The sequence below is a fragment of the Grus americana genome, chromosome 16, assembly GCF_028858705.1.
Source record: "Grus americana isolate bGruAme1 chromosome 16, bGruAme1.mat, whole genome shotgun sequence".
Lineage (NCBI taxonomy): Eukaryota > Metazoa > Chordata > Aves > Gruiformes > Gruidae > Grus > Grus americana.
Window position 1 is genome coordinate 12,283,932 of NC_072867.1, and position 24,648 is coordinate 12,308,579.

Here is a 24,648-nt window from a genome sequence, read left to right on the forward strand (position 1 = left end):
CAGTAGAGCTCTGCTGAGGAATGAATTTTTTCCCCTTCTCAGTTTTTCTGGCTTCTGTATTGTTAAATATATTACTGCCTACCACTTACCTTGTTGTGCAGTTTTGGGCCCTCTTGGGTGCCTTCTCCCTGCATAGGAATGTAGCAAACTGCTGGGTAGATGGATATATATTGCTGAGAATAAAGTCTGTCTCCCAGAGTCACATTCTTGGGAGGCCAGAATACAATGCAAACATGTTTTGGCTGGATGTGTGCTGATAAGATTTGTCCTCTTTCCCTTAAATACCAAACGAAGGAAAATATGAATTGTGTATCGTGTGCTTTAGCTGATATGAACCACCTTTCAGATATTGTTAATTACATTTCATTGCAGATCTCTTAAAAATTGCCATGTAAATTTTTCTGGTTTAATGGATGATCTATAACTTGGGTCGAGTACCTAAATATAATGAGGATTTTTTTGCTTAGAAGAAAAGAATCCCTTTGTGGAAAATTGGAAACTAAGTTCCAATACGTATTTTTCTCTGAAGTAAAAAAGATGTAGTTTCTTAATTTCTGTTAAATGGATGCTTTTAGACATGCTGCTACAAGTGACTAAGTAGACAGTGTAGATTAACTTTTGCAGGTCAGCTTAGCACAAAACCAGTTACTGCAAGCTAGGTATAAACCAGCTTTACTTAACCATGTTTATTAATAAGAGCCATTTTTCTAGAACTAGTCTAAATCTGAACTGATGGTTCTCAGAATAGAATTTATAATCATGTGATATGTATAACCTGGCACTTTCCAGTTCCCTTTTTAAGTGTGAGTGTTTTGCAGTCGCTTCCTGTTCTGTGTAGCAGTGTGTGACTTTCTGTAGTTAGGAAACAATATGACTGTCCCTCATTATTGTGAAACCTGGTTTAGCTTCGTTGTTGAAGCCAAAATTAGTAGTAGACTACTGATCTAGTATCAGCTATAATAATTTTTCTAATTATAGATGAATCTGTTTGGGGGTTATGGTGATTAGCAATGCTAGTTCTAACCCCCAGTATATCTTCTTTCTGAATTGCCATCATAGTCATTAAATCTATCAGTCCATGGCCTGCCAAAAATCTTCTAGCTTTGCTAAAACCATTTTTGTTACAGTAGCCCTGCCAGAGGCAGGATGCTATGGGAAATTGCGGGTGTAAAGACGGCTTTTGAGTGATTTTCAACCTTATTTATTTATTTGTATTGTGTTTATTTTGCATTTTCCAGCCTCTGGGGAAGAATGGGGGACCTTGTATACAGAATTGAAGGCCACTAACTGCAAGTTAGTTTGTTTTGCTGTCGAACTTCTTAGACGATTGTGGGCATCTAAGATTCTGTGGATGACAGTTTGAAAACTGAAGTTGTGGCATTCACATGGGCAATACTAATTTGTTTCTGTTTCCGACAGAAACAGAATAGATACCACACTAGTGAGAGGAAGCAGACTTGAAAGGTGGATTGGCCAAATTTTAATACAAAATTTTGGAATTATGTAGCAAGCGAGTAGTACTGTACAGCTCTGTTACTGAACTCTCTCCAGAAGCTCTCAAAGAACAACTGGTGTCTGCAGTGATGGATTAGAAGGTCAGAATTCTGTAAGAGTAAATTTGATGGTGGAAAACCGCTGCCATTGCTCTTTCTTTTGTACACTACAGACAAGGGCCAGCTTCTTCATTTTCATCCTTGCTATGTTGTGTGACTGCTCATATAGTTGGCTGGGATAAAGTTTGGGAGTTCTTGTTTGTTGCTTGTGACTGTGGGTCGATTTCAGGAACAAATGAAAACTGCTAATGTCAGTAACTTTAAATAATCTTTTTATTTATGTGACTCAGATAGGAAGTCATAGCTTTGGGTCTGCCATGATGTGAAGAGGGATAGAGGGAAGATTATGACACACTGAAATGTTGGGGTTTAGGAAATACTTGAGATCATTAGCAGATGATGTCAGAAATCAGATGTCACAGTGGAATGATAGGCACCAAATAGTCAGTAGCTGTGGCAAAAATAAGAAACCCTAAGGTGGACAACCATTTCTTTGAAACTGACCTAGCTGTAGAGAGCAAGGAAATTACTTTGTGACAAAGCAAAGCATCTAAACACAGGAACTATGGAGAAGCAACGATGCTTGTATAGATTCCTGGCTCTTCACATAAAAATCAGGAGAATCTGATAGAATCTTAATATTTGAGCTGTGTAATATTTTTGGTTTCAAGCTGTACGAACTGCTTTGATTAGTACTTGGATCATCTCCTAAGAAAGATGTTGATGTTGAAAAATCCAGGGGAGGGATAATTCAGCAAGTGATCATCTTTCTTCTAAGTCAGAAGGTCTAAGTATTAGCCTTAAGGACAGCTGTGCTGTGGAAGTTGCTATCCATCAGATATTTTTAATGACTTTTCATCAGGTGGTGTAACTAAAGATCCAGTTACTCTTTCTTTCTTTGTTTTAGTTGTGTTTAAAATTTTGTTCTAAGTTGTTAACCTTATATCCTAAATGAGTTTAGAGTGCAGAGTTGCACAGCTGATGTGTCCTCTGCTGAAAGTGGCTGTAAATAACCTAATGATTACACCATTCCCATAATATAGTGTTCCAGGCCCTGAGGATTCTTTGTCATGAAAACTGTGGTCATAATTACATCCCCTCTGACTGTAATCAGTCTGATATAAGTGTTTTGTATAGAAACTTTCATTTTGAGAACTATTCCTTTACTATTTTGAATCCAGTGCTGTGTAGATCTCAGTTATAAAACTCAGAATGTCACTGTGCTTTTCTTTCTGCATTTGGATTAACTACATGTAAAGGACAGTTATCAGATATATCAGGGAAAATGCCTTTTGGACTGTAGAAAAATCGAGTGTTAAGTCAGATTTTCTTTTGCAAAAGTTATGTTAGCTGTCTTGAAAGTAGCAAGATTATTTTATTTCCTCTTTAGAGGCCCACCTGAATGCAGGCAGAAGTGTCATGTGGCCAATGACTGACAAAACAGCTGTGGCCAGAATGCTTCGAGTTGCTCATTTCCTTCATTTCTTTCTTGGTGGGGGCTTTTTGGTGGTTTGTTTGTTTTTGTGGGTGGGGTGGGGTTTTTTTGTGGGTTTCTTTTTTAATTAAAATTTGCCCTATGCTTTAAAAGAGGAAAATTTAGGGCAACTGGGATGCTCCTTGCATGGTACAGTAGGTCATTCTGTATATTTATTGAAGTTGAAGCACTACTGGATTGTTCCTTGCTGTTCTTGGAGAATGATGTGCTATCCCATTTAGTAAGGTAAAAAGGTATGAAAGGTTTGAAGAATGCAGAACAGTGAACTGGAGACTCGGGACTCAATATTATGCAGTGGGAGTTGATTTAAATAAATGACAGCTGTCCAACACTGGTATATTCTCTGGAAAACATTTGAATCTGAGCTCATTTGCAAAAGAACACATTACCTAGAGCAAATAAATTGTGTGTATTAGATACTCGCTAATGTTCATTCGAGTCAGGGCACTTTTGAAACAGTTTTACTACAGTGTTTTTGTTGAGTGATAGGAAGCCTTGCACTCCAGCCATGGTATTTCGCTGATATTGTTTACATTTTCCTGTTGCAAAGAGTTTGACTAAAACATCGTAAATCTGAGAAGGTGACCTTTTTCATACCTTTTAGGCATTACTACTGTTTTTAAGCTGTTTTGTTGTGATGAGGACAAAATCTTTTAAAATGTACCTATTTTGACTTTCAGTGCAGGGATGTGGAACTCAGCCCACAGGACAGATTCGATCCAGGACCTGCACCACACTGGTGCCATTAACGTGCATCATTTTCCTGCCGCAGTTGCTGGTAGGATGTTAAGAATATAATGAAGCTGGTGGTGCTGGTACCACAAGGAGAACGCTGCTATGCTTGAGCACAGAGGAAAATGAGCAGAGGGAGTGATAGATTTTTCTTTCCACTTGGGTGATTGAAAATAATGCAGGCATAAGGGGGGAAAGGAGAATTCCTGCAGTTTTGTGAAAAATACTTATCCTTGATAAAAATAAAACATTAAGATTCTAACATGGTTTTCTTCTTCTTGGTCCCTTATTAAAATGTAAAGTCTACTTATGAAGAGAATAAACCAATCTGTTTTGTGCTGTCACACAGCTCAGTAGCCAGCAGGGGAAAACTTTGCGTAGTCCACTGTAAATGTAATATAGCTAATATTTGGGGCAGCTGATGTGATGTTTGAAAGGAACTACAAGGATTACCTTTTAACTCTACTGTGTTTTTGTTAAGACATCTTCATAGTTCTTCCCCTTTGGCAAGATATTCCACCAGGTAGTTCAGTGTGATTTTTATTAAGTTATTAATGGTTGTCCATAAAATGCCATAATGGCATTTCAGATGTGGCAGCAATGTGATTTTTAGTGCATTTATATAGTTTGATAACGAAGCAGAAAATGGATTCTTTTAATTGTAAGTCTGTGGTGTGTCTGTCTCGAGCATTCCATTCCTTTTTGGCCACTCTGTTTCAAAAAGGATACTGGAGATGGGGAAGGAAATTTCAGGGAAGGGCCACAGACATGGTCAGTAGTTCCCATTCAAGAAATCATGAAACAGTCTACAACTTCCTATCTCTGAAAAGCCAGCTAGAAGGAAGATGTGGCAGTGGTTTGTGGAAATAATGGTTCGGGGGGAGAGAGGGAGAAGTGGACCAGGGATGGGATAAAGGTCAGCTATCTTCTGTTGATTCCTGGAACTAGGTAAAATGAGTGAGGCTAGTACAGGGCAGGTTCAAAACAGACGAATGGAGGTAGTTCTTCCCACTGTGTAATTAGCTGGGGAGCTCTTTGCCACAGGATATTATGGATTCTAAAAGCTGACTTGGGTTCAGAGGCAGGCTGGACAAGTTCATGGAGAGATCTGCTGCGTTTGTTAAGTAGATAGAAGCCGTCCTTGGTTCAAGAAGTTTCTCAGCAGCTAATGGTTGGAGGCTGGGATAATACTTGATAGAAGCATCATGCTGTGCTTGCCCTGTTCATACCCTTATCAAAGTTTGCTTTCATCTTCCAGCTTTTCTTTGCATAGATGTGAACAAGGTCATTTGTAAGAGGGAGGATGGGAAGTCATCTTCCTTCCAGAAAGTATAAGAGAACTGAGACTTTATGATGAAGAAATGGAAACATCATAAAATAGATTGTTAACTCATTACATAACTTGGAGCACAGTATTTATGATGTAATTGTTTGCTAATATCCTGCTGCCATTTGGGGTTTAGAAGGAATTCCTAGCTTGATACACCACTGCAGGTGATGACTGTCATGGTTTAACCAGCAGGCAGCTAGAACAACCGCACAGCCATTCACAACCACACAGCCGTTCACTCACTCCCTCCCCACAGTGGGATGGGCCAGAGAATCAGGGGGGAAATTAAACTTCTGGGTTGAGATAAAGACAGTTTGATATGACAGAAAAGGAGAATAATAATAATAGAATATACAACACAAGTGATGCACAGCACAATTGCTCACTACCCACAGACCACCAATGCCCAGCTAGTTCCTGAGCCACGGTCACACCCCTGGCCAGCTTCCCCCAAGTTATATACTAACTAAGCATGACGTCATATGGTATGGAATATCCCTTTGGCCAGTTGGGGTCAGCTGTCCTGGCCATGTCCCCTCCCAGCTCCTTGTGCACCCCCAGCCTCCTTGCTGGCAGGGCAGTGTGAGAAGCTGAAAAGCCTTTGCCTTGGTGTAAACATTGCCTAGCAACAACCAAAATATTGGTGTGTTATCAACAATATTCTCATCCTAAATCCTAAACCCAGCACTATACCCACTACTAGGAAGGAAATTAACTCTATCCCCGCCAAAACAAGTACACTGTTAAAATTAGGAAATGAGCACCAACTTGAACCTGGAAAGGTAGAATTTCTTGGATTTAGGCTCCAAGATTGCATTTGAGATGCTAACAGACCTACCAGAATGCCTATCGATGCTATTAACTATGCTATTAAGGCATCTGTAGGAATAGATGCCTTAATGTTTCTTTTGTTAGACTTGGCTAAATGACACAGATGGATTTGCGTACCAGTGAGAAACTGGAAGCTGTACATCAAAAACTTATTTCAAGGCATAGTTTGCTTTTCATATTGCAAGCTAAACACAGATCTTTCGAAGATCTGGCAAATGAGGAAGGGAAACTTGCAATTAGAAGTCAAAAACACTGACTCAGCAAGACTGGTGCATGGACCTGGCTTGCTACTCACTGTTAATGGCCTTTCAGTCATAAAACAGTGACAACTATGTTGTTATGAATTCTCCTTCAGACTAGTTGATCTTTTTAATGTATTTCAAATTTTAACTAGCATAATTTCTCTTAACTCACATCTTATGAGTGATGCTGGGTTCCTGTGACTTAATTGCAAAACATGGGGTGACTTATGGTAGGTAGAATAAAGAGTGATGGTGAAAACTGTACAGGATAATTCTATAAGCCAGGGATGTCTTTACTTTCGCTGGAAAGATATTGTGAGCTTCAAGCAGAAAAACAGCACTATGAACACTGCTGACTTAATAGTGAGATAAATGTTTACTGGGGCCTTGTGACATGTCATGCAACCCAAATTTATTTATTTATTTATTTATGAAAGGTCAGAATGGCAAGTCTTCAATTTATGTTCCGATGAGAAGTATTAGGACTGTGTTAAAATTTAAATTTGTGCTTTAATTACCAAGTACTCATCTGAGGCTTAGAAAATGGAATATGGTTAACTGTTATGTGTATATAGTTGGAAGAAGCAATTCTTGCAATACTACTAATACATGAATTTTTAGGTAGCTTAACTTTTTTTACTAAAAACAGTTATTTCAACTTCTGTGGACTATGGGGCATTAACCTGAGTGAGCTTTGTCCAAATGACCAAATGAGAGGCAGTGTAGTAGAACTAACAACAGCCTTTATGGGGAAGCTATGTATTGTATGGCTTTTTTTATCCCTATGCTGAACTTCTGGAAGGTCACTGATATAATGGGATAGCTCAGTAAGTTGTCATTTCATCAAATACCATGCAAAGCCCAAAACACTTAAATCGTTTCAGTACGACTCTAAATTAAACCTAAACTCTTCAGTGCATTGAACTTGATTGAATTCTAATAAACAGGCTTCATTTTCTTCAGAAATTGAATGACTTGTTTTTAATATTTTCCAGGTCAAAGATCGGGGTCCAGAAGCCACACGAAGATTTTTTAATTGGTTTTATTGGAGCATTAATTTGGGAGCTATTCTCTCTCTGGGAGGCATTGCATACATTCAACAGAATGTGAGCTTCGTTATTGGATATAGTATCCCAACGGTTTGCATTGGGATTTCATTCATGGTTTTCGTATGTGGTCAGAGTTTCTTCATCACAAAACCGCCTGATGGTAGTGCCTTCACAGACATGTTTAAAATTCTTGCATATTCTTGTTGCTCAAGAAAGAGACATGTGGAACGTTCAACTAACAGGTTTGTAATGAGCTCTTTTGTATAATCTGAATTGAGTGAATCATCCTAAGAGTTGGAAATAGTTAATTCAAACTAGCTGGCAATAAGTCACACTAGAGGATATGCTAGAATATGCAGTCTTGGTTTGAGAACTGGAACTGGAAAATGGGAGTCCTGGAGATATTTTCTGGGATTTCTGGGATGAAATAGAGGCACATTTTGAGATCCCTGGATCTCCGTGCTGCAAGATCAAGTCTGCTGTTTTCAATTGAATGCTTTGTCTTGCCAGTTCAGAGTTTCTGAAAATGTAACGTAACCCACGTATGCTCCTTTTAAGCATTTGTTAACTTTCTTCTCTGTGTAGATATGTTTATGGGATGCCTTCTGATTTGAAAAATACTGTCATCTGCATTTAATGTTGTAAGCGGCTTGATGGGCAGCCAAAATGTGTACTGGCTTTTTGCTTTCCAAATGGTTACTCCACTCTTCAGTGATGCTCATGCAATACTGGTGGCTGAATTTAGTCACTGATAAGAGATGTCGGGTGCCTCCTCTGCTTTCATGTAGTCAGATTGCAAAACAATTCAATGAATTAGAATAACCTGTATTTTGTGACGTTGTTTCTTAAGTTCTGCATATTGCAGTGCCAGTTATTTATGCGTGGAGGGAGGAGTGGGAAATGAGGAAACCTTTACAATGGAAGTTTTCAGCTTGTGCTTTCACCTGCTCATGTTCCATTCTGGCCTAGTTGTTTTGCTGTAACTTACAGGAGTAACTTATTTTGGAAATGTATGAGCTTTTTATAATGAAGTGTCACAATATTTCCAGTTATGTCAGTTTTTGTTGTTGTTTAACTAAATGTTTCAAATTCTTTTCAAAAGCGAAGGCCAGGGAGTACTTCAGCAACCTCGCAAGCAAAGCCTGTTTGAGATGGCCAAGCTGTCTCATGGGGGCCCATTCAGAGAAGATAAAGTAGAAGATGTGAAAGCTCTTGTCAAGATTATCCCCGTCTTTTTGGCTTTAATACCTTACTGGACAGTGTATTTCCAAGTGAGTAGTTCCAAATGGTTAACGTTTTTATTTTATATCTCTAAAAACTGTAATTTCTAATTTAAGGGCCATAACTTCCTCTTTTCCCAGTTGCATATGAGAGGTCTTGGGGCACTAGCATTAAGTTGTAGTTCTGTACCCATGTTATAAATCTAACTCCCGTCTGAAAATTATCCCCCAGAGCAGTTACCTGGAGGAAACACACAAAAGCTTTTGGGGAAAAAACTGTTCTATAAAGTTTACTTACAGTTAGCATTCAGTAGCTGTGATTCTAAAGAAGGTGAATATTGAAGAGGTTTTTTCAGAACTTTGGTATTGACAGTTTGACTTGTTTAATACTCATATGTTCAGTAATGTTAACTACTTGTCTTTCACACACCTGGGTTGCATCTCAGGAATGATTTTAATAATATTATGTTAGCAAAAATAATACTGCATGATGGTAGTTTCTTCTGATTTTTTTTATTTACCAGATAAAATTGTTGTGGGAAGCTGTATTAGCTTACCAGTATGCCAGAGTATCTAATTTCACATTTTTCTTGGGGTCTTTCATAAATATGAAACTTACCCTGAAGTTGAGAGATGAAAAATGGCCACTAAGAAATATTTTGACTTAATAATAAAAAAGAAAATAAAATCATTAAAATGATAGTTGAAACTAACAGTTGTACAAATTAACATATATTAAATATTGCACTGTGTTGCATCTTGCAGTTGATTCAGATAGGTCAGGGTAAGTGGTCTAGATTTCATTTTAATTCCTTTCTGGTTCTTCTGCCTTAGTGAAATGAATTAGGATAGCAAATATGTTTTCGGGGAAAAATACGCAGAAATTGGTTTTAAAGTAACATGAATGATTCTTTGTGCTTTTAGTAAAAATAAATGTAAAGGTTAAAAAAGTCTTGCAATGTTCTAACAATAATTCTTTTTGGTTTGCTATATTAGCACTTTACCTCTGGTGTATAGTCTTTGTTAATTATTAAAAATATCTTACTCTCAGTACTCCTCCAAGTAATCTCAACTCATCTTTCCTAATGCTAGATGCAGACAACATATGTATTGCAAAGTCTCCATCTGAAAATTCCTGAAATTTCAAATGACACCAACTCTATTCATACGGTAAGCAGAGCAAAACAAGTGAAAAGTGTGTTTTCTTTAGCTGAAATGCGAAATAGGTAAGCATTGTACAGAAACTCCAGGAAGCTCAGGTAGTGACTGAGGAGAATCCAAGGCCATGGACATTGGGCATTTAGAAGCATGACGCATAATACAGAGATTTTGGCATACCTGCCGGTATATGGAATTCACACCATCCTGTTTTGAATGTATTCGGATCACTTTCACTGCTTTAATTAAGAGTGTCTTTATCCTTCAGTGGACGAAGTATGATCTTTGCAGAAAGCTTATAAATCTAAGTTTTCAAAGTTGTAAGTGGTACAGAAGCATTCCTACAAACTCAACAGGAGTACCCATACTTAACTGAAATATTGCTATTTGCAAATTTGGAATCTGAGGTACATTTGTAACTTTATACTGCTTAATCAATATTCACTGTACCTTGAATCAGTTTAGCATATTGAAGGAAGTTGTTCAATCAATATTTTTCAAGAAAGGCTGGCATCACGTAATTGCAGAAATGGTACTGAGAATAAAAACAAGAGGTATGAATGTAAATTGTTAACAGGCTTACTAAATGTTCTTTTGAAATTAAGTTTCTTCTGATTTATTTAACATTTATATCAATAACACAGAATAGCTTCAGTCTTCTTTTTGCAGATCAAAAATAAAAAATGTTTGTACTTAATTTTTTTTGAACTTGCTTGAAAACTGAGCTGCTTCTGAATCACAGCTGAAGGCTTAATGGAAGTTAGTGATACAGGCTAAGACAGACTTTTAAACCAACCAAATGCTAGTTACTTACTTTTACACAGTTAAGAAAACTAAAGAAAGAGTAGTCTGAGACTTTTTCAGTTAAGGCATGCATCAACAAAAATATCTAAAGCAGATTTCCTCAACCAAGTTCTCAGTTTGTGTATTTTTTTGCATAGCTTTTGGGCACAGAAAGCCATTGCCACTTTCACTTCAAGGTTCAGTTTTGTGGTGTTTGAGTTGCAATGTTTATTGAATAATAAGATACTTTCTTATTTAAAAATTGTAATTAGTCTGAAGCTTCTGGTTTAGTTGCATCAATTTTAATTGTGGACTACATTCAAGGTGGGTTTTTTTTTTTTAGCATATACAGGTTAGTAAATTTACATTTTGATATGTAACCCATTTTGCTCTTTTCATTGAGCTTTTCACATTTCTTTATTGCTCGCATATGATAGGGGGCTTTTAGGTTTTTTTCTGTTATTACGAACCATGTGACTGTCTTGTTAGAACATTGTCATTGCTGGACTAGAGATGTGGATTTTCTTTCTTCTAACAAAGTGCACACAGGAATTCAGAGTCCCATTGTGAGTCTGAATATTAAAAATAAAAATATTGTCAGTCTGAATATTTATTGTGTAGAAATGAACACAGACCTTTGGTTGTCAAACTGAACTTTCCTTTTTGGAAACGCCTTTTTGGGCGTTAGAATTGTTTTCAAGTTGTAAATAGAGCATTATGTTTAATCAAATTAGTTTAAAAAAATAATGGCTTTCATTGTTTTTGCTGAAAAGCCTTTAAAATACCACTCATGCCATGTAGCTACTTTTTTTCTGACTTAAAAGTGTGGCTTTAAAAGATCTGTTTTTAGGGTTTACTTAAAGTATGTAGAATTGGAGGCAAGGATAATGGAACAATAATCCTAGTCTGTCACAATATTTGTAAATGATTTTTCTATCTTGCATAACAGTGACTGGCTCCTTTTTCTGCAGTGCATCAGTTGTGTTGTTCTTGTTTTATTTTAAAATACTTTGCTGTGATCTAACAGCATAAGTCAAATAAGTTAATTTGATTTTTGCTGTCTTCCTTGGTATATGGCAGATTGCAGGTGAGCATCCTTCAGGTAGACATTATGTAGGTAGTATCTTTGAAAGTGATTCTGACTAGTTTGGTTTCTCCAAATGGAAGTGATTTGAGGTAATTAAGAAAAGGAGCAGTAATATAATGTTTTAAGTGAGCAGCATTGTACCTTATCAGGTCTAGGTTTTCCTTAAGCTCTCTCAGGCACCTCTGCCCAATACTAATAAAGCCATACTACCTCCTGATATGAAAAGAGTGAAATACGTGTGTGCCCTTTTAATTTGAAAGCTCCTCATAGAGTAGAAAATGAAAGAGCATGCATTTTAAACAAAAAAAAAAACAAACCCAAGTGATTGATTGTATGAAATACAGCAGTGCCAGAGGCATTTGGTATTTCTCTCCTTTCTTATCAGATTCAGCAGTGACAAAAAATTCCTACATCTTTGACTCTAATTACACAAATCAGTCCTTGTACAAACTGTCACACAGGTTAATGCTGATGTGATATTTGAAGCAAATGAAAAGGTGAATGGGAGAGGGAGGGAAATTAACAGTTTTAAAGTTTTGCTAAATATTTCAAAATAAGCAAGAATTTGACTAACTCAGCAGAATTCACTGTGCATTTTTCAAAGAACGTGAAGATTGCTAAACAATGTATGTAACCTTATGTATCAAAAATACTGACTATGTTTATATAGCCAAACCAGCTTATTATTCCATTTTCAAATCCATGAAATGCCTGCGAAATGTTAGGGAGAGGGTAGGGAAACATTAAGGAGAGGTTACGATTAATTCAGTTTTACCATCATCATCATCATCATCATCACTTCTTGGGGTTAGCAGACTACAAACCAGAAAGCATCTGCCTGAGTTCTTTGGAGAACTGCTGACAACCGTAATGCAGAGCAAGAAAGCAATTTTATTTCTAATGACTGTTGTTACAACACGTCTGCATGCAGAGTATGCTAAAAATATGCCACATACATACGCTAATGCTAGTTGGAGATTTTGACAAAGCCGAATATGGACATGGCTTGATGTCAGTCAGAGACTTGGTGCTCTTGGTGCAAACTCCTGTGAAAGTGCCAACTCCTGCTTAGATTATGAAGAACCAAAGGTTCACCTTTTGCTAACTCTTATTTTTGCAGTTTGTCATCATCTCAGCCGTACTGGAGTGATTGCAACTGATCAATGAAATAGGGTTCTCATCTGCAATGAGAGATGCATGCCCACACTGTGTCAGAGGCTGAGGGCTTGGGTTTTTGAGATACTTGCTGTGGTTGAGATTTGTAGCCTTAAGGGAATCTGGTTGTCTTCCTCTGTTACTGTGTCTGTAGCTTTAGATTGTCACAGGCCCCTTGGTCATCCTGGATAATCACTAGAAAAATATTCATCTAGTCTAACCTTGAGTTTCCACACACAGAGAAAGAGTTTAGTATCAAAAACTGAATCTGCATCAGAAACACAGAGATCAAGCAGTGCTTGTATTTTGGGTCAAAGAGTCAGTGCAATGCATAGTACAGTATCACACTGTTCTAAATGCAGTTTTAAAAAATATCCCCAAACCAGAAAATTTTTATAAATCTTCCTGTACTGTCTTGGCTTGTTTGCTCAGAAGAAATACTAGATATTATTAAGCTTCGTAGAAATTGTCTCATTCATACAGATGGGAATCTTATTGTCAATTATTGAATCTTGCAAATGAGGAAAGATGTATTACACCATACTCTTTGTTCACTTGACAAGTGTAATTTAATTTTAATTGAATTTTGTATTACATTAGTAAAAGTGTTTCTATTCTTCTGTGGCATATTTCTGCAAGTTCTAAGCCTAATAATAGAAGATCTACAGAACCTGGCTATTAAATACTTTAGAAAAAAAAAGTTTAATTCTGTCAGACTACAGTATATTACTGGAAGCAAAATAGTAGAGACTATTTAATTGCATTAAATCACTTCCTGACTTGTGTGCCATTAGTATTGACTTTGAATGCTTTTAAAAGTGTATCTTGAGGTGTATTCATTTAAATAATCTGCACAATTTTGTTTACTAGATTTGAGGGGCACAATCAGTCATTCCTCAGACAGGTGTCCTATGACTAAAAAAATCTTAACGGCAGAACAGCTCCCAAAGGATAGTGATTTTTTTCCATTAAACATATTTCAGGATGTATGCAGAAAAACTCAAATGTTGCGATAATGCTAATGGCCATTTCAGCTTTCAAAAGGAATTAATGTAGTTTTAGTTAGTTAACTTTGTTTTTAACAAAAAGTAATTAAAATAAAAAATGCTTTGTGAAACATCTTCGCCGAGTTCTACATTGTTTTCTTAGAGCACTCTCTTCATCTGCCCAGTAATTTTCTTAATTTCTTAATCCTCATTTTCCTTGGAACTATGTGCAGTAGTATTTGCTTTTGTGAAAAGAACCTTTTTGCTCTGAACACCTGATGTTGTTCAGTCCCAGTGGAAAACTCCTACACCCCTGCCTCCCCCCCCAAAAAAACCTCAAACAAACCCAACACCCATCTCAGCACAGCTTGAGATGCATCTTGAAAGTGAGAATATGCAGTACTGTTAGAGTTACTATGGTGAGGAATCATTTGTGCTTCTGAGCTAACAGAATTATGAACTGCCAAATTAAATGAAAACCCGAATAGCTGAGTGTTTTCCTCAGCTTTTACACGCTCTTACTTTTCTTTTCACAGTGTCTCTCAGTGCAGCGTGGTTTATTTTGGATCTCGAGGTTCCATCAAAAACTTTTTTTGTTTGTAAAATAATAGTAAAAATCAACCCTTAAGTATGAAATTGCTAACTTAAGTCATCTATCCTTTCAGTTTCCAGCAGCCTGGTTGACTATGTTTGATGCAGTGCTTATTCTGATCCTAATACCCTTAAAAGATAAATTGGTGGACCCCATCTTAAAGAGGAATGGCTTGCTCCCGTCCTCACTGAAGAGGATTGCAGTTGGAATGTTCTTTGTAATGTGTTCTGCATTTGCTGCAGGTAAGAAAACAACTTTGAAATCTACTAACATAGTCTTTATTCAGCTACTTGCACGAGCATTTTTAAAAAACCTCTGTGAATCTTTAATTCAAGATTATTCAGAAGTCTTTTTCACAGAATAGTTAGAATGCAACTGCATGGATGCATTTCCCGCAATGAAAGAGATTTTATCCAAAAACATACTAAACTGTTTTGAAAATTTGCAGTAATATTTGACTATGTTTCCTGCCTGAAATAGACTTCAAATATACCTTTTAAAACCAACTTGTTAAAATTTTCACATACAGTGTTACTTTCTAGTATGCTTGGTAGAGGAGTACTCTTTGTTTTCTGACCATATTTTCTCAACAAATGCCTTAGCTTCATCATCACTGTTTAGATTGCCTGAACAAAGTATCCAGCATTTGGGTATAAGGCTGTTAGTCCTAAAATAAACTTCATGGTACTGTGGAAGACCACGTTGTCAGGTTTATTAACAATTTATCTTGAAGTTGAATATTTATCCTGAAAAACAAATCAGTTTGCAAATAAGTATGTTCCTTCATGTAGTCTGACTTCCAAGTATTAAAAAAAGTGAAATTTTACCTAAAATCCTTTCCCTTTATCTGAAATAATAAAGTCAAGTTATGGCTGAACAAGAGGTTCCTCCTGCTTTGGGTTTTTTTCTCCCCTACCTTAACATTCCCTAATGTTTGGGAATTACTGTTGTGTAAAATAGCTTAGCTATAGCATGAAAGGAAAAAGATGGCAACTCTGTTCATACCATAAATCAGCTGCTTTTGAGATGATTTAAAGTTGTTAAGCACTGCTGATGTGGAACTGAACATCTCTGAGCAATGCTTCATAGAACCCATAGCCGTCACCTACTATCACTGTAATGAACATATTGATAAAGCATTATAGCATTAAATAAATTAATTTCAGCACTTGTAATCTCCTATATTTTAGAGAGAGGGACACTTTATATGGCTATTAAGATTTCTCTCAGTGAGAGAGATAATTACCTTATTAGGCCAAGGTCACTTTGTATGTGGGCAAGTAAAGTTCTTAAAGCAAAGTCATTTAAACTTAAACTAGGAATGTTTCTCTTATTCCATGTTACTTAGGACACTGCTACCAGCAAAAGAAGATGATGTAAAACTGTTAAATGTCAGCTCTTTAAATAGAACCTGCTGGCTCACATATAAGTGAATGCAAAACCAGCAATATGTGTCTTTATTGGTACTGGGGAAAAAAGCAGATCGAGCTATGATAGCTGAGTTGCTAAATGAAACCATTCCTCAGAATTCTTAAAAATTTCAAATGCCTTTTTTTTTTTTTTCTTTTTTCTATTCACCTACAAATGTAAAACATGATTTTCTTGGTTTGATCCTCCCCTAACTCTTCCACAGTTGAAACTGAGAAGGTGAACTCTTTGGGTGGTTATCGGCAATCTGGTTGAAAAGTTTAACCTTTTGGAGTAACTTAACATCCCTTCTTCATAACATAAATTTAAGAGCTTCAGTTATGACAAATTTGGGGCATAGGAAATTCTATTTATTTCTAGTAGCGTGGAAAGCTTCTGTTGGTTTATATGTTTCATAAAATTTTTATTTCCTCATTAGATGATACTTATAGAAGCCATGTTTTAATATTCTTAAAATACAACATTACTTCCAACCATTTCTGCCTTAGAGAGAGATACTGATTAAAATCTTAAACGTATTAAGATGTTAATATCTTAACTTGCAATCTTAGAAGTATCTTAATGATTTGTTTGTGCTATATTTCTATTTTAATTTATCTAACTGGCATTAGTTGTGGACAGTACTTAGGCTGTCTATTAGATTGCTTAGATTATTTTAAATATCTTATAAACTGGGTGAGAATACAACTGATTAGATTTAATGAACATCTGCTGTGCTTTATGCATTTTATCGTAAATTCTGAGCAGCAGTATTTAAGGTTATTCAACTGGAAAATCTACTTCATTTATAGAGTTTAAACAATTATAGCAAGAACTTCAGCTTCTTTTAACTACTAAAACTGTAGGATTAAACTTGAAGCTTGTCTATCAAAGTCCAAGGAAGAATCAATAAATTCTAGATTCTGAAGTACTCAGCTTTGAAGCTAAATTTATGGCAATGTTTGGTATATTGTAGTTATGCTCCTATGTGGCCAAATGCCTCCTCAATCAGCTTATGTTGTGAAGAGTATCAAACACATTAAGGATCACTAGATGTTTTGAGATGAAATAATTTTGTGTTGAATATATATGAATCAAATTGTGTCTGAGTTCTTAGCTGACTGTACTGCTTTGTTTACATTTTAAGTTCCACTCTAAAAAGTTTGTCAGCTACATTAAAACCAAAACATCAAGAGATCAAGCTTTATTTTAATTACATCAGCTCTTCAGAGGACACTGAGGTGGCTGAAGAGCTAAAGAATGATACATAAAAATAAGGTGGATAAGTGGTCACCTAAAAAGAAGTGATGAAGGTAGAGAAGATGTGGTGGCCTGACACTAAGAGGTACTGAGCTCAGAACAGTCTTTCCCTCAAAAACAGATGGTAAGGAAAACACTGTTTTTAAGAAACATTTTGGGGCCTCAAGGTAGTATTTAAACAAACTTGAATAATTCTAACCTGTTTTCCCTCTACAACTCTTGTGTCTCAGAAGATTAGACTGTAGAGCTGTTGCAAGATTTGTACTTGAATAGATTCTGAACTGCTACGAATGAATAAACAAGGGTTATACAAATGCAGCTTTCTATCCTTTTCAAAATGCTTTGTAAGTCACTTGCTAATGTGTGCTCCCTCAGTTTGATTTTCAGAGCTCTGGCTCTAACTCCCTGCAGTGATGAAATACAATATTGTCCTTAAGCATGTGATTTCTAGAACTTCTTGTTTAGTTACAGCCTCATCTACAGACTATGTATAGGGACTACAGGGAGCTTTCCTCATGCTTTCTTCCCAGCTTGGGTCTCTTGCCATACCCAGGACTAATAAGAAACTCCATGTCGTGGTATGAGGTTGTTTTGGTGAACACCAGGCGTTTCCCTTGGATCACTGTCACTTAGCAGAGAGATAGAGAGAGGGTGATCTGGTTGGCCCCCTCGAGGTTTGTATGTCACAGATTTGGGAAGAACCAGGAGAACAGATATTATATTGTGCATTAGAAATCGCTTGTGCTTGTTTATATGAAAAGTGCTGTCAATAGCTTCAGTCAACATCATATTAAATGTCCGTGTCATCCTTTGGCTGCCTCTAGGAAAGAAAAAGCTAGAAGTGAGGAAGCAGATGTAATCATTTGTAGATGGTATAATATCCATGACAGCATCATGTCTGTCATCTAAACCTTGTACAGTTTTTTTGTGTAACAGGAGTGATATTTTGTGCCCCAAGATTAGGTCAGATCTTGGCTTAATAAGTAGAAAGAGAACAAAACTGACAGGCACTAAATGGGTGGCCATGTGCGTGTAACACGTATTAGGAAGTAGTGTCATTGACTCAGCCTTGCTCCTCTGAATTGGTCATGAATAAATCCACCTTATTTTCAAGGATATTGAGAGTTCTTTTATAGCGGTCCTTTCTGGGTGAAGTAGGGAGTTTTATTAACTATTAGCTATTCTTTGCATTTTATGTAACGGTGAGGCAAATCCTTTAATCTGGGCAACTTCAAAAAAAACCCTACAGCATTATTTGATATTCACTTTCTACTCTAAACTGTTGTGTTGAGCAAGCTAAAAATTGTTATATTTTACACTATCATGTCTATTTTTCATTCTACATGAAGTGCTTTCTATGCAGCGTACTGCTTGTAAATCAAGATCTAATGAGCTTTTGGATCTCGTGGGATGATAAGTGTCATATAAATGTCATGATGATATTCATGGAGGGTTTTCATAGTTCTACAGGACTAATGTAGCCATTTCGATAAGCAAAATGGTTTCTAATTTATTAGTACTATGGTGGCAGATGCAATTGTTCAACATTGTGAAGTAGTAGTTTGTCAAAACAAAATTGTCTTTTAAAAAAACCAACATAGTTTGTACAAGAAAGCTGTCAACTAATCCATCTGGAAAAGGGTTAAGTATTTGTATAATTATTGCTACTGAATAAGAATATAATCACTAATTCTATGACAGAAGAACTGTGTCTTGAAATAACAATAACAAAAGTAGTCTGAAATGCTTTCTGTTAGGAAATAATGAAATACATATTCCTATTTTATAATTTGTCATTGCAATGCAGGACTGAATTCTAATTTAATTCTTAATATGAAGAAACAGTGTTTGCATCTTAGGTTAATGTTTTTTTCCCCCCCTCCATGTAGGAATTCTGGAAAGCAACAGACTGAAAATTGTAAAGGTTAAAACAATTAATCAGACAATTGGAAATGTTACATACCATGCTGCAGATTTGCCAATATGGTGGCAGATTCCTCAATATGTGCTGATTGGATTCAGTGAAATATTTGCAAGTATAGCAGGTAAGATTCTTTGTGTTTTAAATCTGCTTTCATATCTATCATAAATGATGGATTCTTAGAAAAGAAATACTTACTTCTCAAATCATTACAAATAAGCTTTAATGTTCCCAAATACAATACTATACAACATCACTTAATGTACGTGGCAAAGCATGAAATTTTCTTTCACGTTTGAAAATTGGCTATATATGTTTTCAAGACTGAATTTCAAGCAGAGCAACATTTAAATATTTGCATGTCATCCAGTTAGCATTGGATATTTGCAAACCCTAATGGAAAACAATATACTCTTTCAATATTATTTTTTAAGGAATAGTCTTAATGCAGTATTGTTTCCTCTGAATCTTCCTCTGTGTTGCAAATAGAATTTGTGCTGTGTAATTTTTTTTGGCTTAAAAACTGAGCTCACTGTTTAGAAAGTCAATTACTAAGTGGAAACACCTTTCTGAGGGAAAAAGGAAGCAATAAACTATCTTTAGAAAGATTTATCACCTGTTTAAATTCACATTACTTGAGTTTTTACATCTCTGAAATAAGAAAAGTTATGTGACTTCAATCTAAACTAGTTTTTTTGTGAATATTAATATTGAAGTTGCTATTTTTTATACAATTTTATCTGCTTTATTTGTAGATCAGCTTTTCTATAGTTGTTTTAGTACTTCTATGTGATACTAAGCAAACTGAAACAGTGTTCAAATCTTGCCTTTCTTGAACAAATGCAAGAGATCTTAAATTTCTTAATACTGTTCAGTGTGATGTAGTGGACAGCTGTGTCATCATATTGATTTTTAAGCTGAAAGTGGGAGGAATAGGACTATAAAATCTTATTTTCTGGTCTGTTTCATACACGTGCAGGGCTCATTAGCAAGAGGAAAGCACAGGCAATTTATCTGTTGTCATTGTGGTATGCCTAGCACTGGTTTACTACAATTAAAAAAAGTGAAATGCTATTGTGAATTTCTTAGCACAGTGTTCACATATCTAGTGCTTGGGAGCAATGCTTAGTTACCAGTAGGAGAAACCTTTCATGATTGTCGAAGTAGCTGTTCTGATACTACTTAGATAGAATTGCAGAGCTACCTGGTGTAATATATTGGAACTCCTCCAGAGACTTGATTTAAAAATCATTTAGTATTTGCTTAACTATAGTTACTTATTAATGTGTTTAAATACTGTTTCAGAATATTGAACTTTGAAGATCATCCATTCAAACTGGCATTACATATCACTCTTTTTCTTCGATTTCTTATGACAGAATTTCCTGGTTTCATTTCCCCTGTAGGAAGTTACTTTCATTCCTCACGCTGGGCAAGCACAGTGGGTTAAAATGAGATTCTCTAATTCAGTAAGATCCTGCTGGCCATAGCCCCAGCTGTCACATGGCCCATTTGTTCCCCTCTTAGTGGAACAGAGAATTTATACTCCATCGGGTTTCTGGTTACATGTGTTCTACTGTCATCACAGTTGTTCAGAAATAAAACAAGGTGGTTGGATTGCTTGGCAAGCAGAAGAAAATGTGGGGTTTGGGGGTTTTGGTTTTTTGTTTTTGTTTGTGTTTTTTTTTTTTTCTTTTCTATCTGCTGATGTGCTCTAAGCTTTTCTTCCAGCTGTCTGGCCTGGGATTCCATGTGACTGGAAGAATTAAACACATGCATCACTCTGCCTTAGTTATTTAGTATGTTGGAGGAATTCTTTTTAGATATGGCTTTGTCTTGTATGTGTTCAAATGCATCAGTAGTGTACTCTTTCCTTCCTGGTGAATGGTAGGTTGATGTCTCACACCAGGTTGTTGTTGGGAGTGTCCCATTTGCAATGTGAATGCAGGGTCTTAAAACAGTTAGCTCTATGCATGCATGCAGCACGTACCTGAAAACCAGCACCTAGCAGAAACTCTTGTGACAGTAAACACAAGATTTGAACATAAGGTCTGCTGGATTGCACCAGCTGAAATCCCCCATGATGTAGAGGCAAGTCCTCAAATTAATTTGCTTCAATAAACAGCTAGTAAGATGTGGGAAGAGTTCATTATCTTTAAAGCACACTAAGAGCCATGATGCTAAACACTTTAGATCCTTAAATGGGAAGTATGCTTTAGCAGTGCAATCAGTATGTCTCTTTTGCTAGAGGACATTATCTGCATAGTCATTGCTGTCCTATATTACAGTACATTTCATTATATGAAATCCTAACACATAAAAATCTGAAGATGGAAGTCTTGCTTAATCGAGTTACTTATTAAAATTAAGGCTGTATTTAGCATTTTTATCAAAAGAGTAAAATGAGTTAGTTACCTTTAGTTACAACTTTAGGGAGTTAAATCTGAACTCAGATAAACAGATGACTTATCAGAAATGCAAGTGTTCATGCAAAAATACACAAATTTCTTCCCTCTTACACATTCTTGTTTCTGTCAGGCATTGTTACTAGTTTATAGGTGTTTGCAAGGATAAAATAACACACCTATCGGCAGGTTGTGTAAGGTCAAGGAGTTGATGCATTCTCTGTTGAAGTCCAAACCAAGGGTTGTTTTTTTTCAACTGCTTTAGTGGACTTCTTCATGACAAGTCAAGTCTTTAAGGCTTATGTTATTCTTACATGAATACTCTGCTGTTCTGCACTTGCTGGGTCTGTACCAACAGCTTTATAACTTCAAAAACTGTTGGTCAATGTTAGGCAAAATGCAAATGCTTCTCTTTCTTTGAACCAGAAATTCTATGCAGATCTTAATTGCTTTGTGTGTTACACTTTCATTTGATTTGTTTTACAAAGCTTTTTTCCCTGCCTTCTGATTGTTATCTAAACGGAATTCTTAGTATCTTTAAGAAGGCCTCTCAAGATTGAATAGAGTATACTTTACCAATTTGATATTAAGAGTTGATAAAGGCATCTATTGTGCCATGAAATTCAGCTTTAAAATATGCAAAGTGTTAATGGTTACACAACTATAGTGATTTGGAAATGTTTATTGTGAACAAAAAGGGGCTAAATATCCTAAGAGCAGAAACATACATTTGTTTGTTTACTGCAAAACTAAGCATATTCTTATTAAGCCACATTAGTTACACTTGAGGTACCTTTAAAAAGATGACACACATTGCGTTAATCTTTTGTATTATTCTGTCAATCCTCTTAAAGCACCCTTATTTAACTGGGAATCGTAATCTCACATGACAACACCAACTAAAGGGTTTAATTTCAAAACTGCTTGTTTGAGGTAGCATGAAATCGTTATCAATGGCTGCCAGCAGGCAAAAATATCTCTGAAGGCAAAGAAAAGATTTTTATATTCTTTATGCCAGAATAAATATTAGGGTTGCTGGAAACATTATTCAAGTTTAGAAACATGCCTTATTTTGTTGCAAAAAGTGCATAGTGTTACGCCCATTTTGGTTTTTGTTTTGAGTCTTAAGATCTTTTTTTCCAGCAGTAACATTTGCAGAGAAGAAACGGGCCAGATCCTTTCATGTTATATACTTGAGCTTAACTTGTACAGAATATACAAAAGCCTGGTGACCAAAATGTGACCAATACTCTGGAGACTAACTTAACAAAAGGTTAAAAAAAACCAAGCTACTGTATCCTGAGAGTAGTCTACTTTTTTTTTCTTTAAGTGAGATTGGCCAGATAAATACTCCTTGAAATATCTGAATTATTATATTTGTGGCAAAGCCTAGGAAAAAAAATAGTTTTTAATTCTCAAAATAAATATAATTTTGCCCCCCCTCCTTCCCCACTGCAGATGTGTCTCAATCTCTGTAGTGATTTTCTTGTTACGGTTTGAATTTACAGGAACCCGCACAGCTGAGTTGCACGAATAACGTTTCAGTTCCCTTCTAGAATCAGAGACAGGTTGCTGTTGGCTCATTCTAACGTGTCAAAGGAAAAGAGAGGCAGTGTATTGGTTATCAGAGATTTCTCAGGTGGCAGTGCAGGATGCTGTTAGATCAGTGAGAACATATAGTTCTGTTTCTTTTACAAGAACAAAGTTCCTCCCTCAGAACAGGCAAATGGATCTATCTGGCTTGAAGCATTAAGCCTTTTCTTGAAAGGCTTAATTTCTATTAAACTCTATCTAGAGTAGCAAAAGTCAAATACCAGTAATGGTGTAAATAAAGTATACCTTTATTACACAAGACATAAGTTTTGTGCCATTTTCAGGTCTATAATGCTCTCTTTGCCAAGAAAAATGTTAGATGAAGTAGCATTAATTTTCAGTATGAAGCAGACTGTTTTGAAACAAGCATTGCACCTGTCAGAGAAAAAGCTCTGCAAAGAATGTATTTGAATGTCTCCTGTGAATAATACCATTTGATTTTTGCCAGGAGTAGTATTCTAAAAAGGAGAGTTAATCATGGGCATTAGTCTTTGCAAGGCAGAGCCTAACCCAGTGTGTTCTGTTGGTACTCAAATTCAGTAGCACAGATTTTCAAATTGATGTCACTGGTATGTTTCTCTTGGGTTTATTGGTTGAAATTTGGGTAAGGATAGTTTGAAGTTGAAGTCCCGTTTCCACAAGTCTTAAAAAGAATAGGCTAACAAACAATGAGCTCAGAGACTTCTAGATCAAAATTAAAACTAATTACTGCCTTTCCAGCTATAATTAATTTCTCTGTCTGCACATTCAGAGATACAGACACTGAGTCTGTGAGAAATAAATGTTCATGATCAATGCAAGACTGACCTTCAGTTCCTGAGTACTTTGTTCTCAGCAGGGAATGCTGTGTGCTTTGTAAATACTGCACAACAGATAGGCAATATAGAAACTAGTCGAATGGGGAACATGGAACTTGCCAGGCTACAGTTAGTTTAATAAATTTCTTTGAGGATAATTTTTGACAGAAAATGAATATGCTGCCTCAGAAGATTTCTTGATTTTTACACATGTAATATTAATAAGATCAAAGTGCGTGTCTCAAATGTTGTCCATTTAATGGGTTGATACATTGATGACCTTTAGCAGGTTTCATAAAGCAATTAGAGGGAACTGATAGGGATTTGCTACCTCAATTCCTTGTCTCCTGAAAGCCAAGCCTAGTTTTAGGTCTTTAACATACCAGAAGCAGTATAGATCTGTAACTTCTGTAACACTAAACTAGAACGAACTACTGTTGTTTCTTAGATCTTCCAATAGCATTTTTTTTTTTCTTTCAATACAGGTCTAGAATTTGCATATTCAGCTGCTCCCAAATCTATGCAGAGTGCTATTATGGGACTGTTTTTTTTCTTTTCGGGGATTGGATCATTTGTTGGCTCTGGATTGTTGGCACTGGTGTCTATTAAAGAAATTGGCTGGATGAGTAATCACACAGATTTTGGTAAGTTATTTTCAGTGTATTCATAGTCTATAAAGTAGAAGGCTCCCTTCAGAAGCAGTTAAGCATCAAGCATGTGGAACTGTTGAGTCGTAGCACAGTTATTATTTTAAAAATACAAATTTGTCTACTGTTTTGTCAAAGCCAAATTTTCATTTTGCATATAAGTAGTAAGTAATGTGACTATGCAAAACAATGCATTGTCCTCATGAAATCATGGGAAACACGCGTGTAGTATTTTGCCTGTGTAAGGCCTGTCAATTACCTGCTCAGCTGTTACTGCATTTCATTACTAGAAATTACTTAGCAATTTTTGTATTTTAGTAAAACATATTTAAATTATGTATGGAAGAAGAATATATTTGGTATAAAGTACTGAAATTACTTTCTGTGGTTATAGGGAGTAAAATG

The 24,648-nt window shown here is 36.1% G+C and overlaps 1 protein-coding gene across 1 annotated transcript in view; it reads left to right on the plus strand.

Moving 5' to 3' along the window:
- Positions 1-24,648, plus strand: part of SLC15A4 (solute carrier family 15 member 4) — a 30,645-nt gene that overhangs the window by 2,045 nt on the left and 3,952 nt on the right. Inside the window, exons 2-7 of the mRNA XM_054844328.1 lie at positions 7,179-7,474; positions 8,335-8,503; positions 9,545-9,622; positions 14,287-14,455; positions 18,770-18,925; positions 24,082-24,240. Of these exons, the coding sequence (XP_054700303.1) occupies positions 7,179-7,474; positions 8,335-8,503; positions 9,545-9,622; positions 14,287-14,455; positions 18,770-18,925; positions 24,082-24,240 (1,027 nt within the window). The remainder of the gene's footprint in view (positions 1-7,178; positions 7,475-8,334; positions 8,504-9,544; positions 9,623-14,286; positions 14,456-18,769; positions 18,926-24,081; positions 24,241-24,648) is intronic.